Source organism: Hyaena hyaena, unplaced genomic scaffold, assembly GCF_003009895.1.
Source record: "Hyaena hyaena isolate Hyena2069 unplaced genomic scaffold, ASM300989v1 scaffold_577, whole genome shotgun sequence".
Classification (NCBI taxonomy): Eukaryota; Metazoa; Chordata; class Mammalia; order Carnivora; family Hyaenidae; genus Hyaena; species Hyaena hyaena.
In genome coordinates, this window is record NW_024081204.1 from 510,145 (window position 1) to 526,777 (window position 16,633).

General features: G+C 40.9%; 1 protein-coding gene across 2 annotated transcripts in view; it reads right to left on the minus strand.

The window, feature by feature from the left end:
* PDZD2 (PDZ domain containing 2) overlaps window positions 1-16,633 on the minus strand; it is a 238,885-nt gene that overhangs the window by 96,780 nt on the left and 125,472 nt on the right. For both annotated transcript variants that reach the window (XM_039256412.1, XM_039256413.1), the window contains exon 2: window positions 3,278-3,779. In XM_039256412.1, coding sequence (XP_039112343.1) covers window positions 3,278-3,779 — 502 coding nt within the window. The remainder of the gene's footprint in view (window positions 1-3,277; window positions 3,780-16,633) is intronic.

A 16,633-nucleotide genomic window follows, 5' to 3' on the forward strand; every position in this document is an offset into this window, starting at 1 on the left:
GGCACTTGTGGGGATGAGCACTGGGTGTTATATGGAAACCAACTTGACAATAAACTATTTGTTAAAAAAAAAAAAAAAAAGGAGTGACACGGACTTAGGAGGCATTATCACGTAGAAGGATAGAAGTTCACCCAGCTGCTTACTAGAATAGGATCATCCTCATGCTGCCTCTGCTTGATGCACACATAAAACTACCCAGGAGACGTTCTGGACAAGATTCTCCTTCTCAGTTTCCTTTGCCTACAGGTTCAGACCCGGCGCAGCCCACCCGAGGCCTCTGCAGACCACTTGCACCGAACCACTCAGCCTTCCGGAGGTCTCTGCTGAAGGTCTCGGGAAGAGTTCAGATACTGTATAGGGTGAGCTACAAGTGTTCACGTGAGACCACAAACGGACCCACAGACACATGCCAGCTATGAAGAAACTTGCCTGGCTGGCAAATGGTAGGATTCTTTTTCTCACTGTTATGTGACTAAGTTGTATTTATTCTTACCATGCTGCAAAAATGCACATCTGTAGTAAACAGTCTTGCAAGAACTGTTCCCTAGGATGAATAATGATCTTCACTAGACAGGGAGTAAGGAACTCTGAACTCATTTCTAAAACTGCTTATCTGTGTCCTAGGAGATTCTAAGGTTTTAGACAATGGGCCCAACTTTTATAATTTAAAAAATTAGTCAGTTGCATATGTATAATTATGTGTTAATATTTTATAGAAACATATGGCTTTTTTAAAAGAAGATATTTACTAGAGGAAATGTTTCCTATAGCTCTGTTAAAGGGAAAGAGGATATAAAAACAAAGACTGAAGATTTATTTTCACATAACAAATAACAGTCTGTGACAAAGAAGCATCTCCCAAATAAAAATGGTCTGAATGATTATAAACCTTTTCTGTAATTTATTAGGTTTTTGTAGACTTATATTAAATCATTAATAAAGCAGAAACGGAACAACACTGACATGTTTAATCTCCTATTATTCAAATGGAATGGAATTTTTTGCCCCAAGGGCTTAAGAGGTAAATGCCTAATTTTTGTTTTTCTGGAAATTCCATTTTAGCATGACCTTGGGCTCATCCTGGAGTAAAAATAAAAATCCACTCAGCCCAAGAAACTAACACCACCTTCTGTGAAGTTCTACTGGTTCCAATCTGGATGTTGGGGAAGTGGTGAAGATCTACTTCTTGCCAACTCGGTCAGTCTTGGGTAAATGCATTGAATGATGATGTTTCTTGGTTTGAACACAATGCTAAAAGATATTCATGCCTGAAAGGATGTATGGCCCATTCCAACTTTCTAAGATGTAAAATATAACCCAGGGTCAACACTCAGTTGACAGATTATGGACAGTTGTGAAAAATGCAAGTCCATATGGCAGGTTTCTCCTTTCTATAGGCATGTGGCTTTAAAAAAATGTCCCAAAGGCAATAGATCTAGGTTTGGTTTTTTATCACTGTTTCATTTATATCTTCTTTGACTTTTGACCTTGAGTGCAAAACCAGGCAAAGGAATTCGGATATGAGTAGTCTTCAAATAGTCTAATCCAGAAATTCACTTTGATGTTATTGCCCTTAGTTAAGATTAGCAGAGAGGGGTAACTGAGTGGCTCAAGTCGGTTAAGCGTCCGACTCAGGCTTGGGTCATGATTTCATGATTCATGGGTTTGAGCCCTGCATCAGGCTCTGTGCAAACAGCTTAGAACCTGGAGCCTGCTTCAGGTTCTGTATCTTCCTCTCTGTCTGCACACATTTCCCCACTCTTTCTCTCTCTCAAAAACAAACTAATAGACAAGTATTAAGAAAAAAGATTAGCAGAGAATGAGTAGCCTCTTAAAAGTTTGGTGTGTGTGTGTGTGTGTTTTTTTCTTTTAAAGTCATTTCCAAATTATTTCCAGTGTGTCTTAGCCAAACGAAAGCCTGTTCTTTGGAATGTATGTGAGATTCAATCTCTTTTGCTAACTTAAACCTTCAAAATTATTAAGATAACCAACACTATCTAACTTACTCATTCTAGGCTCTCTGTGTATTCATAATGTAATCTTTAGGAGAAAAAGTCACATCCAAATATAGTACTCATCAGGAAGAAACAAATTATACTCTTTTTATTTTCCTTAGTTTGGGGGATCCACATTATAATCTTTTTATTGCCCTTAATTCTTTTTTGAGGAGGACCATAAAGTTGGTAGAAAATCACTGATAGAGACATTACTTTTTTCTTCTGTTTACACATTCCATCTATAAATCATGCCTCCTTTGGGTTTAAGCTTTATGAAGATCACCCAGATACTCAAATGAAGGAACATGGTTCCTTGAGAGAGGGGTTGTTTTGATTCCTCTAATTCCATTATACAGAATGGCTACGACTGTAGAAATGTGCATGAAATAGCCTTACTAGAAATTACACTCACTCACAGGGTACCATTTCAGCAGCATGCAAAGCTGAACTTGGTGCTTATCTTTCCAACTTTCTCTTTCATCCTTAAAGGGTGTCTCCTAGAGGGACTCAGAGAGGAAAACCATCAGAAACAACACAGTAAAGTACTGCTTCTTTAGGAACCCAAAGGACTATCTGCCACGAGGATTCTTGGAAGGAACATGCTTACCCTAAAGAAAAGTAATTTCATGAGAGAATTTTGGGTACAATGAAAGAGACAATTTGAGGCGAGAAGTGTACCCATTACCATTCAGAATATACCACATCTGCTTTGCCTTTAGGTAAGATGGACCCTGACCATCACAGCTGGATATCATAGTATCAGAGATTTCTGTGAAATTTTCCAACTTCACTGGAATTCAGCAATGTAATAACACAAACCCATAAAAATATCACTGGTTTTGAAGTGTTAAAAATAAAAGCAGATGTTTCCCTGAGTGTTGAACACCCTTCCTGTATAATACTGAGGACAGAATGCTTGAATGTTTATGCTATCAACTGCCACCAGGAATTCTTGGCCGCACAGTGGCAATTCCACTGGTGACAGTAGTGATAAATAATGATGCAGTTCAAGTACTTTATCTGGGCCTCAGATGACTCAAATTATATACCACAGAAGGCTTGAATTTTCCACTTAGGATCACTCAACTAGCTCTTTATTTAAGTAGGATAAAATGACTTGGATTTTTTTGTTGTTATTGTTATGTCCTCTGATCATTTATCTTACTAAATGTGTTGGCTTCTAAATACAAGGCCATCTTAGATAGATTTTCTAAGCCTTAAAAGCAACTTCAACAGTACTTCTTTAGAAATTCAGGTCCCATAACCAAACGAAAGCTTACCCGTGCCAGGCAGTCACTTGACTGGAAGTCTGTCTTCCCAGATTTTGAGAAGCGACGTTTGTCATTGCTTGTAGGTATAGCAGCATCTGTCTTTGAAATTCTATGCTCTGTCCCACTGTCTGCTTCTGACCTGTCTAGATGGGATCCATCCAGGTCCTTGAGAGACTCTGGGCCATTTTCTAGCTCAAAAGCATGACCATTGCCGAGTTCAGGGTCTGGGCCGTTGTCCAGATCAGAAATGGGGTCATTGTCCAACTCACAGCCAGTACTGCTCTTGGGTTCTTCAGTGGCTTTGTGGGTTGAAGGCCTGGAAATGACCCCAAACTTTCTTGCTCTTTTTCCTTTTTTCACAGTTTGGTCACCCAGCTCCAAGGTTGGTGTCTCTCCTGGTTCAGAGCTGTTGCTGCTGTTGCCGTTATACGGAGAGTGAACTTTGTGCTTGAAGCGGCGCAGCATGATCAGGTAGATAAAGCCGCCATTCCAGCACTGCTCAGCCAGGTAGCTGCAACACACACAGAAACGCCGGGTGAAACCCTCAAAGCATTCTCGACAAGCACATCGGGTGGACGCGTTCAGCAGCACACGCCGAACCGGTGTGATTAACAACCTGGCGAAGCAATGGAGGCACTGAGCTTCCTAAAGAGGCTCAATGCTCATTCTTCTAATCTACATAATTGTGGATGCTAAAAATAGCCCCCAAGCAAACCAGAATCCCCACAAACTAGAAATTACTAATGAAAAAACCCTAGAATAAGTAATTAGAAATGGATTTTTCTATTCACAGGGCCAATCCTTACATATGATTACAAAAACAATAGTTCTCCATTCCGTCAACCATTTCTTGCATCAGAATTATGCTGGCCTCCCATTCATATAGTTAAAAAAGACACTTAAATTTAAAAAAATTTTTAACATTTTTATTTGTTTTTGAGAGACAGAGAGAGACAGAACACTAGCAGAGTAAGGGCAGAGAGGGAGACACACAATCTGAAGCAGGCTCCAGGCTCTGAGCTGTCAGCACAGAGCCTGACATGGGGCTCAAACTCATGCACTGCAAGATCATGACCTGAGCTGAAGTTGGACCCTTAATCAACTGAGCCACCCAGGTGTCCCACAAACTTCAATTTAACTCTATGCCCAATGTGGGGCTTGAACTCACAACCCAGATATCAAGAGTGGCATGCTCTACTGACTGAGCCAGCCAGGTGCCCCACCAATTCATAGAGTTTTGATGTCATTACTCTGCAAGTTCCCAGGGTAAAGAATAGATAAAATAAATTGAGAGAAACGTAAAATTCTGCTCTTAGGATCAAAATATCAACTGCAGAACCACTGCCTCATAGCACTTTAGTGAAAAAAGATACTGAGCTAGGGGTAGAGGGGTGTTGGCTGGAAGTAAGACACAACTGGTAATAAGCGCTGACAAGTGTATGCTGCATTAAATAAGCATGAAGTTCACTTCTTGATAATGGTTTCTAGTTTCGCTTGTTCCTGGCACACAGGAGTGTCATTTTCAGTCTGGGTGTCGGTTTAAGAGGGACACCAATGAAAACGCTGTAGACATGGGGTGACTAGGACACAGAAGGCTGTTGGAAACTGTGTCAACCAGGAAAAGTGAGAGGGGAGAGGGATGTTTGGCTTGAAGAGGGCAGGGGCCAGGCTCAGTTGCATTTCATGTACTTGCGGAGTGCCAAACACTTAGAAGCAGGAAATAATATAGATGAGATAATGCATGTGAAGCCTGACACACAATAACTACCCCAGATCTTAAGGAATAACGATAAATAGAACATCAAACAAGATAAGTAATTAGTGGTGTTCAGGGCCATTAGAGCTTTAGCAAAGAAAACACACTTGCTCAAAGTCAGGAAACCAGGCTGGGCTGGACCCTCTAACTAATGCCACCCAAGATAAGGAAGCACAAACCCCAGATGAACCCAGGGAAATGCCTTCACCACTGGAATGCTGCCACATTCTACACATCACCCAGTCACAAACAAAGAATGTCAACCACCAAATTTTTAATGCGTTGGACTGCTTCTGGTCTTCATGTGCCCACAAAGAGAAGGCCTGGGGCTCTACTGCCTGTATCCTCAATAAATGAAAAACAACTTTTTCAAGTATACCAAGCTAGCTGCTCTTGCTCCAGGCCTGAAGCTCAGACCTGAGAGCTGGGACCGTCAGTAGATGGGAAGGGGTCAAGTCCATAAGGAGGGGCGACCCCGCTATATTTGAAAAGTACCAAATTCTGGGACAAAGGCATATATTACCCATACCTAATGGTCAGGTTAATGCAATGACCATGTCAGTCTCAATGAAGAACAGAATAATTCTGAATTTTTGCCATGGAGTAGAGTGAACAAGAGAGACAGGTCCTTAAATGACCACCAAAGCTAATAAAAACTTTCTTTGATCCTGGGATATAAAACATGGTAATGAACTTACACATAAAAACCAGGTAGATAAAAAATACCATATAGACCTCAGGTTGTTTTGTGAAATACAGTGCGATGAAGAGGTGTAAAGAGCAGTTCCACTAGACTCTGGAAAATGAAAATTAAACTTGGTTCTCAGCACAATTCTTCTATAAGGTTTAGATTTCAGTTTTTGAATTGTGTATTGTTTTCACACTGGAAAAATTTTTGTAAAGGTATAAAATCTTCATAGTAGTTATTAGTGAGGCTGTGAGGGTTTCTGTGAGCAAATCACTCCATTAATGCAAGACATATGCCAGATGTTATGAAAAACAGCGTAGGGTAGTATAAACAGGACCAGGGGGAAAGTCAGACACCCAAGTCTCCATTCTGGCTTTGGCCCAACCATGTAGAACAATGGTAATTATACCAAATTTCCATCAACCTATGAATGGATAGACAAAATGTAGTATATCCCTATAGCAGAATATTATTTGGCAATAACAAGAATGAAGCACATGCCATAACTTAAGTGAAGCTTGAGAACATTATACTAGGTGAAAGATGCCAGATCACAAAAGGCCATATGTCATTCCATTTATAGGACATGTCCAGAATAGGCAAATCCATAGAGACAGGAAGTGGATTAGTGGTTGCCGGGAGCTAGGGGGAAGGGAGAATTAGGACTACTAACGTACAGAGTTTTTGGGGACGATGGAAATGATCTCAAATTAGACACTGGTGATGGTTGCACAACACAGTGAATACACTCACTGAATTGTATACTTAAAAAAAGTGATTTTTCTGTTATATGAATTAGGTCTCAATTTGAAAAAATAATGGCAAATATAATAATTCTGGCTAAGTTTTGAATTGCTGCTGCTGCTTCTTTTTTTAAGTAGGCTCCATGCCCAGCATAGAGCCCAGTGCAGGGCTTGAACTCACAACTCCAAGGTCAAGACCTGAGATCAAAAGTTGGACACTTAACCAACTGAGCCACCCAGGTGCCTCAGAGTTAGTTCTTAGAGTAGGTGCTTTTTAAGAACCCCTTTTACAGAAGAAACTGAGGCTCAGAAATATTAATATGTCCAAGTTCACCTAAATGTCAAGTGCAGGACCAAGGCTCTCCTGCTTCTGGAACCCATGCTATGTCCACTGTGCAGCTGTGCTGTCTCAATTACCCTAGTGTCCTCGTCTGTAACACGAAGGTGTTAAAATGGGTCATCTCCAAGTTGCTTTTGCATGTTAATAGCTGTAAATGCTAGTTCCTTGGGAAGACTTCTAGGGATTAAAGGTGCAGGCCATCCCAAAAGTACTGATCCAGTGCCAAGGACAAAGCAGAACCCTGGAAAAACAAATATTCCTTTTATGTCCATGGTGTCCTAGGTCTCTTGGACATTAACCATCAACCTAAAAAAGATATCACCTGTAGAGATAATTCCTTTTGGGATTCTATCTTTTGTATTAAGCTCTGAACAATTTGATGGATTCTGTGCAGAAACCTTCTTTTCAGTACCAAAAAGGTTGGCCATTGAGTCAGAGTATAGGATCTGGGAAATCTCTACTCTCATGGAAGCTCTAAGAATCTTAGAAGGTTTTGGGACTGAGATTATTTTATTCTTTCTGCAGGGTCCATGCTCAATAAAATTACAAAGCGAGAGTTTATCTTTAGTTTGGCATCATCTCCCCATCCTCTCCTGACTTCCTAGCAATAAATAAGGCTCTGACACATTCAGGGAACTGTAAGACAGTTTATTTTATTCCTTCCTGGACACTGAATCTTCCAAGGTCATCCCAAAGACAAAGTGTAATGAATGAACTATGGACACCACAGCAAGTTGGTGAGAAAGACTTTTAGGCAGGGGGAGTTTTCTTAGAGTTCTTCCAACCACCTTATATGTAATGGCTCCACATTCCCTAGCCATCTGTACTGGAATGACTTACTGAACTTTTCAAGCACCGTTCTAGCTAATTTACATGTCCAAATCCCTTTTTTGTTCAAAAGGATTCCTACCCACTATTAGAATCTTTGAACTTCAAAGTTAGTCTTTGAGAAAGAAGAAATGGAATATAATCATGGTCCAGAAAAATAGATCTTCTCTTCAATAACAGATAAAATTAATCTTTTAAGAGCTTCTCTACCATAGAATTATTTTTTGGTTTCTTCCCCAAATTTAAAAATGTTCTCTGGCATGTAAAATTATTAAATTAAATTTCTTTCATTTTGACCAACCCAGGACTTAAGATAAATGAAGAAAGACAAGCATATCCAGAAAGGAAGATCTAAATTCTAGCCTAGAACCCTCCCTGTGGAATGTGTTGAGATTCTTCAGTTCACTTGGCCTTGGCAAGTATCTTTTGTAACTTAGTCCCTTCTACTTCCTTTTCCCCTCAAAAAGTGCTTTACATATTTAAAAAAAAAAAAAAAAGTTTTGAGTACCTCTTGTGTTTCTCGATGCTCTATAATTCTGGCATCTATGTTCTCCAGAGATGGGAGACCCAGGAAGGATTGGCAGGTGAGGTTGGGTGGTAGGAAAAGCTAGATGGATAAAGCTGCCTGGAGTTTCAAGAACAAGGACAGGGAGGCAGGAAATGAGAGGGATTAAGGCAATAGGTGTTGGAAGGCCAAGGACACACATTATTTATACATGTCCTAATTCTACCAAAAGAAGGCATGAGGCAGTTATGCAGTTCTGATATTCTAGACTGTTTTGTCCAAGTCCTCAGAAGGAGCAATATCTCCAAGTGCCTTTGAAAATCATCTCAGGCATTCGGCCATCAATTACTGATGCCTGGTACGTAGTGTGAACCTACAGAGGGGAGCTGCCAGGCAGATCCATTGGTGTATATATATGTGTAATTCAAAATAACTTGGATCGCCACCCCTGGGTGGCCTGCACCACAATGCCATGAAAATATACAACTCAGACAACATAAAGGAATTCCAGAACTCAGACTTTTCGGCAAAGCAGACATTCTTACTTCATCTGAGTAAGTCGGGCCCCCAGTATAGACTGCAGGGGAACAAGATGTTTATAGAGGAGTTCCTATGTCCAGGTAGGACTTTTACACAATAGGATTAACCACTATAGCTGCCCTGCATAACACACAAGGCAAACGGAGATCGACTGTTCTTGTCCATGATTGCCTCTTGCCTAAGAAGTAAGGGAGGCTAAGAAGCTGTTTGTGGTCCTTTGAAACCCTGCTAAGCCTAATTAATCCAGAGGGCGGTCTGAGGTTGTAAATCTGTAGGCTCCCAGAGAAGAACAGGTTGGGAGGAAGTGTTTAATATATACAGATTAATTTCCCAGCGAAGTCTTGGCTGGGAAACAGAGGGAGGCAAGTTCAAACAGCTCCACGAGATGGGGTGGGAAGATGACAAACATCTCCTGGAGTCATTTAGTAACAAGATTCCCCACGGGCAGTCTCTCAAGTGTTGCCTCCCAGCTACCTTGAATGTTGGGCTTGCTTCTCCCAGATTCTCAGATTCTACAACCCTCCCTAGAATGAGCTAGACATTCTTTGGGGACTCTGCAAAATAGAATTTTGGAGCTGAATTTTGTGCTGAAAAGAGTAACTGATATCCTTGTGTGCTCATACAGCCACTTCTGAAAATAAATCCATCCACTTCTTCACTGGGACACTGAGAGAGAAAGTTAGCCCTAATGAGATGGAGAAAGACGGGGCTCAGGCACCGATAAGACTTTGAAAATAGACCAGCGTCTAGGCTTAGAGTATAAATGAATAGAATATCATATTCCAACTGCTGGGTGAGATGGGTGCCTGATAAAGCCCAGCTTAGCTGAATCTCCTGTCCTCAACCAGCATCAATAGCTGGGGGTCAGCAACTCTTTCCTCTTCTTCATCTGGAGTCAAGAATGGAGAATACGAGGGGCTCCTGGGTGGCTCAGTAGGTTAAGCATCTGACTTCAGCTCAGGTCATGATCTCACGGTAAGTGGGTTCGAGCCCCATGTCGGGCCCTGTGCTGCCAGCTCAGAGCCTGGAGCCTGTTTCAGATTCTGTGTCTCCCTCTCTCTCTGACCCTCCCCTGTTCACGCTCTCTCTCTCGCTCTCGCTCTCGCTCTCTCTCTCAGAAATAAATAAAACATTTAAAAAAAAGAATGGAGAATACAAATACATGAATATGTTCTCGTTATAAAATTTGTATTTAATTCTTTTTTATCATACAACTTGGATTGGGAAACAAGTTGATATTGCAGACTCAGGGTAAATATTTAAGAATTTTTTTCTGACCTATGATACAATACTAGACATTCAAATCCAATTCAAATGATCAGCTACCAAAACTTGCTATCACTACCCAGGTTAGCAGCGAAATTTAAGTCATATCCATGGATCCAGAGATCCATGTTGCCCTGAAGGGAATTGGGGCAAATATGGTGATATTCTGGCTACTGCTATTTTAATGAATAATAAACTGTCTTCCATCTTTGATCTAAGAGTCTCATGCTTTCTGCTGGCATTCATGAAACTAGGCAGGCCAAATCAGCTTACTAGTAGAGTAAAATTGTAGTTCTTGGCATATAGCAGGATAATACACAGAGTAACTCAGTTTATAATTGGTTCTGCTCTCCAGCACTGAACTTATAAAAGGAGCTTAATGATATATTTCTCTTAATACCAGTGACTAAGAAATGAAAATAAATATACATCTTATACAAACCAATACTGTCTTTTAAGGCATATCAAACAGAGGTGAAATTATTCTAAGAGGAGTAAGAAAGAAGGTGAGTATTCTACCCTCTGATTCTACAAACACTGATTGAATTCAGTGTGACTGAATTCAGTGTGTCAGCCTCAAAGGGAGAAACTACGTTTGTGTTCATCCATGCTAAGTGTACTCGCTTCTGCCCTATCCCTACTTGAATTCCATTTCCTGCAACTATTGGCTGTGAGATCCATTTCTGTACGGAAGCTAGGCTGATTCTTTTTCTGTTTCCTGCCAAGATAGCTTCTAGATGCAAAGGGGTGGGGGTAGCAGAGATGCTACAGGAAAACACTGGATCAAAAGCAGCTAAATCACATGATTAATGGAAAAAATTGTTTTAATTTCCATATAACAAGGTATCATTGATTTTCATATTTATCTTAAAAATTCACATCTCAAGCTAACAAGCATGATTTATATAGCCTCTATGCTAGGATGCAGTACACATTTTCAACTCCAGGAAGCAGAGTTGTGGTCCTTTCTAACATATAGCAACAGGTTGACATGAAGTTCCTGTTTTGCTCAAAGGTTTTCATGCACCTCATTTCTGCCTAAATCAACAAAAGTTTTTTTTTTAAAGCAACCATATACCTTTTGAGAATAGAAATTCAGAAGCTAAATTAGGTAGAAAATACCTGATCAGTGATGAGAACTGACCTAATAAAACATACTACAGAGATACTGGCCCTTAAAAGAGAACTTCCAGGCTTCTATTTGCAACTGACTGCATTTCTTTATTAAATTACTGTGAGTGAATCAGGGCTTCTTATAACTTTATGAGATCAACCTGCAACCTCTACAGAATCAAATCAAAACTCCAGCCACATTGCTTCGCTAAATCATCCTGATGATGTTGGTCACACTCTCCCTGGGGGCAGAAGGAATGCTGGGAAAGTCAGACTTTGCTGTACATGAATGAGTCCATCTCACCTCATGAGTGGAGTGACGAGCTCAGACAATGTACACGGAAACTCATTACTTTTTTCCTTATGACACAATGATGGGTTTTTGTTTATAAAATGACTACTTGCTCATTACAAATTCATTCATTCATTCATTCATTCGTTCACTCACTATTCATTCAACAAATAGTTATACTTTCTGTATATACAAACAGACCAGAACTGTTAGGTAACTGGGAGTAGAGCAGTGAACAAAACGATTCCTGTCTTTGTGGAGCTTACTATCTAGGAGGGGGAGATAGGCAATCAACAGAAGACCTGCTGAAATAAGCATCCAACTATATCATATGTTAGAAGGTGAGCCGTGCTCTGGAAAACAGAAGACACTGAACAGGATAAAGAGGGTCAAGCATGCCAGGAGTTGAAAGACCCAGGCTGATGTTTTAAATGCTGTGCCTGAGGTGGCCCCACTGGGAAGAACACACTGAGCAAAGACTTGAAGAAGATGAAAGGGTTGGCCATGCTGCTGCCTGAGAGAAAAGTGTTCCAGACTGAGGGAGGAGCCAGTGCAAGAGTGGTGAATTGGAAGCGTGCCTGGTGTGTTTGAGGAAAAGGACTGAGAAGAGGGGTGAGTGAGGAGAATAACAGGAGATGAGGTAACAGGGACTAGTTTATGGAGGACTGTATAAGCGCTGCGAAGACTTTTGCGCAAAATGTGGGGGGCTATTTAGTTTTGAGCAGAGGAGTGATGTGATATGTACTATGTTTTAAAATGATCCCCTTTGTTTCTTTGTTGAGAATGGACTGTGGTGAAGGCAGAGTAGAAGGACGGAGACCAGATGGAAGATCATCTTTAGAAATCCCAGCGAGAGATAAGCTGGCTCACTATAGAGCCACGGCAATGGTAAGAAATGGCCAGAATCATGATCAATTTTGAAGGCAGAGTCAACAGTCTGCTTTTGGATGTGATATATGGTGTGAGAGAAAGTGAGAGATCAAGCGTTTCGCTTTAGCAACTAGAAAGGTGGAGTTGTTCTCACCTGAGCTGGTAGAACAGCCTTTTGGGTTTGGGGCTTTCTGACCTACTCTGAATGCATACATCTATTCTGGATTTCAGTTTTGGACACGTTGAGCTTGAGATGATCACGTGGGCCGCTAACTCTCTCAGTCTGGATTTTGGAGCAGAAAAGTAGTCTAGAGATAGAAACTTGGGAGGTGCAAGAATATTAATGGTATTTTAAGACCCCTAAGGATAAATTCCTTTGGGTTGATTTTCTGGTCCAAAGTTGATTTCCTGGTCGTGTCCAGAGCATATTCAAGGGTTTCATATTTAATTCTAATCTTTCCTTTTGAAAGGGGGTAATAATTTAGAATCCCAGCTGTAGTGCCTTAGAGAACTGTTTGTTCCTGAATATTGTCACTTTTTAACTTTTGTCAGCCTGATAGTCAAAAGCTACTTCATGTCATAATTTGCAAATCAGTGATGACTAGGGAGGTCAAAATTCTTATTAGCCATTTGCTCTCTTTGAAAACTGCTTATTTATGCCCTCTGTTTGTGAAGATCTTCATCTTTGTACCCTCCTACATTAGCATGGTGGCTGTCACAAAAAGCACCATAATGAAAATGAGGGGTCAATGACAAGATCCCCTCTATTAAAAAAATCATTAAAAAATGACTTTATTGAGATGTACTTTGCACAGCATATAATTTACCCATTTCAAATGTAAAATTCAGTATTTTTAGGAAATTTACCAAGTCATGCAAACATCACCATAAATCCACTTGAGGACATTTTCATGACCCCATTAAGAACCCTCATGCCCATTACAGTTAATGCCTGCTCCACATCCCAACCACTACTCTGTTTCTACAGGGCTGCCTCTTACAGCCATTTCATATACATGGAATCATCTAATATGTCGTCTCTTGTGTCTTACTTCTTAAAAACAATTCCTTTTTAGTAGGTTCTTAGTCACAAGACTTTACCTCCTTCTGCATTCTGCCATTTATCCCTCACAAAATCTTGATTCATGCAAACATGCTCTTCTGATGATATCTTTTTTACTTTCCTTCAGATTATACTCAATTATCCTGAGGAGACAGCCATCATGGACTTGCTAGTACCTCACCTATGCTGCCTCACAGATCTACCTGTCATACCCACCACTCCTTCCAGGTTAGGCTATGGAAACCCCTAGTAGTCTCTCCTGCCTTTAAAAATTCTCACATGAAGGCACTTAGGCGAAGTACGCACTCCTTCCCATTTGGTCCCCTAGATTTTTCCCTACTGTCCCACTATTATCATAAACTAATTCTGCTTCAAAAGGAAATATTTCTTCATTACCACTGACCAGGCAAAGGATCCAAATACCATACTAATGTAGTAGTATATAATATATATTATATACTAATATAGTCATGTTACTATGCATCCACATCAACAGCATTTCGTTTTTTATTTTCTCCATGCTATTTTTGTCCAGGAGAAATTACTAGCAACAGATTATCGTGATAAGATGTGCCCCTAGAGCTGAAGATGGGCCCAGTCTGAGACACACAAAATGCAGGAAAGCCCTCTACCTGTGATAAGTCTTGCCTAATATCCAACTTTCTAGCTTTGCCAGGTGTGTTTCCTATGGCAATTCCTATGCTTCCCTACGTGTGGTACTGGCCTTGGACTTCCCTTGAAAGAGGCTAAGATCAGTTCTCAAGGCTTACTGAAGCCAGACCATGTCCCAGAGATCATGTTCAATCTGCTTTCTAGTCTCAGGGTTACCAAGTACTGAGAAATGTGTCAAAGATGTCATGGAGACTGAGTTCCATGTCGTCTCTGCCACAGCTTCCGTGTTCCCTGTGGTGAAAGCCACTGGAAGCTCTGAGAACTAGCAACACGCATTCTCCCTTTCTCTCCCTCTTCCCTGAAGCCAATCAAACCTGAAAGTTCACCACCGGCCGGTAATCCTGACTCTCACACTGCACCATTCAAAAGACAGCCACCCTCCTCCCCTTCCTCAGAGGTGATGCTAAGAGAAGGGAGACTTCTGTGGGTCTACGCATCTCAGAACACACATCAAGCTACTCACACACTAATTCAAATACTGATGAAATGTCTATACACCCCAGTTCTCTCCCCTTTCAAGTGGCTCCAGCTCCATCTTGAAACAATTTCTCCAGCTTGCCTCAATCCTTCCAGGGTCTGTTCCATTGACTTGGCCAGAGTCTTCCCCAATCTCACGCCAAGCCTGGTTTCACTTATGTCAAAACAGCTTCCATCAAGATAGTGGGCTTCTTTTCTGAATTTCTTTCACTGTTTTGAAGTCAGCACAGAAAAGATACTTAAGAAACTGCAAAGTGAGTACTTCTAGCAGTGTGTTCCCGTGAATGTCACACATTGTTCTTCTTTTGAATCTCTTCTATGCAGTGTATGGAGAATTTTTTTTAAAGCCTGATTTTATTTTCTTCTTTTTCTTTCTTTTCCAAGACTCTGTGGCCAGCAGGGCTGAGCTGGACAGATCTTCTCATCTACAAAGTTTCCTGTAGACTGGCGTTCTAAGTTTTGCAACCTTCTTCTTTAGTAAAGGGTACTTCTTTTTTTTTTTTTTTTTTTTTTTTTTTTTTTTTTTTTTTTTTTTTTTTTTTTTTTTTTTTTTTTTTTTTTTTTTTTTTTTTTTTTTTTTTTNTTTTTTTTTTTTTTTTTTTTTTTTTTTTTTTTTTTTTTTTTTAGTAAAGGGTACTTCTAAGAAGTTGGATTTGGTGGCCATTTTCCCTCTTGTTCATCCATCTGCATGATCCTCTAGAACTCATTTTGGTTTGCAGAACCTCAATTACAAGCAAGCCAGATCAACAGATTTCTGGCCTAGAGAAACAGATAAGCCAAGTCCTTACAGATATTAACAGAACATTGGAAAATCTTGGCTTCTCATCAGTGCACCGCTCATATTAACCAGTTGGAACTGTGGCATCACTGAGTATCTTCATGGCCCCTGGTTCTTAGTTATGTTCAGACAAGGAACATATGGAGGCATCTATATGCTTATATTTGTCTACTGAGATTTTAAAAATAACTGCGAGTTAAGTATTAAAGAAACCTGGAATTATCGGATGCACAAGCATCAATATGGATACAAAATTGTAAAATTTGCTTTTAATGGTGTGATGATAGGAGAAGCTCCAAAAACACACCAGAATAATAACAGATGGGGGGGCGGGCGCGGCGAATGCCCATATTAAGCTGTAACTCCATGCTGTACATGCACTTTACCTCATTTCAGCCTAAAGCAACCTTATTAAGGTTGACGTTACGGGTCACGTTTCAGAGAGGGGAAAACTGGAGAATAACTAGCTCAAGGTCACAAAGCTGGCAGGGGTGGAGCTGGGATTCAAACTCCCACCTGAATGCAAACAAACTCAGCCAGGGACGTGGGATTCACTGTGGCAAAGTCCCATCCTAATGGTGGTCATTATGATAAGGTTTGGATGAAGAAGGGCTACAATTTCTAATAGCCAAAAGAAATCTCTCCCCATTGTAATATCACAGGGGATTCCATTTTAGAGATATGTTAACACCCAAATACATTCCACACCCATAAAAAAAGGGCCTTAGGGAAAACAAGAGGTATTTCTAGGCAGGCCCAGAAGGCAGATTAGTATTTGGGAGAGGTGAGGTGGTTTCTTGGGGTGTGGGTGGAAGTGGCCAGCTCTTATTCTACTTCTCAGGTATGAGCTGAGACAGTCCCTAAGAATTCTGGTAAAGTAGATGCAATACTTGCTCAGATTAGCTAGAATCAGAGGATTAACAACTAAGGCTGGCCCCAGCCCAGCCAAGGCCAACAAAATGGCTAACACAAGATATGCCCTCCAGGGTCGGCCTCTTCCTTAGACACACTCTGGAGCTCAGTCCCCCCCCCCCTCCCCCGCAGTGCCCTCACCCCAGACCAGTATTATGTAATGCACACCTCTCCTTCTACATGAGCTGCCCCTTCTGACTGCAGGTAGTTTGTGCACACTTTCTGGCTGTAAATAAGAGGTACCTTAATACCATATTCATTGTTCCTGTGGATTCTTCTCCAAGATAATGTGCTATCAAGCAGTGATGGTGATGGGCCAAGATGGTTCAGAATAAGGGAAAAGCAGGCAGATCTCTGGGCAGAGATGTCCCCTCAAGTAAGCACTTGCTGTCCAGTGGGGGAGTAGTGTTAGTTAGGTCAGGACCTCCAGCTGTGAGCTTCATCAGGATCTGCCTCAGCTTTCAAGTCAAGGTCATGCTCTCCTGGGGCAATTTCTGGCCAATGGCAGGCAAGATGGTAAAG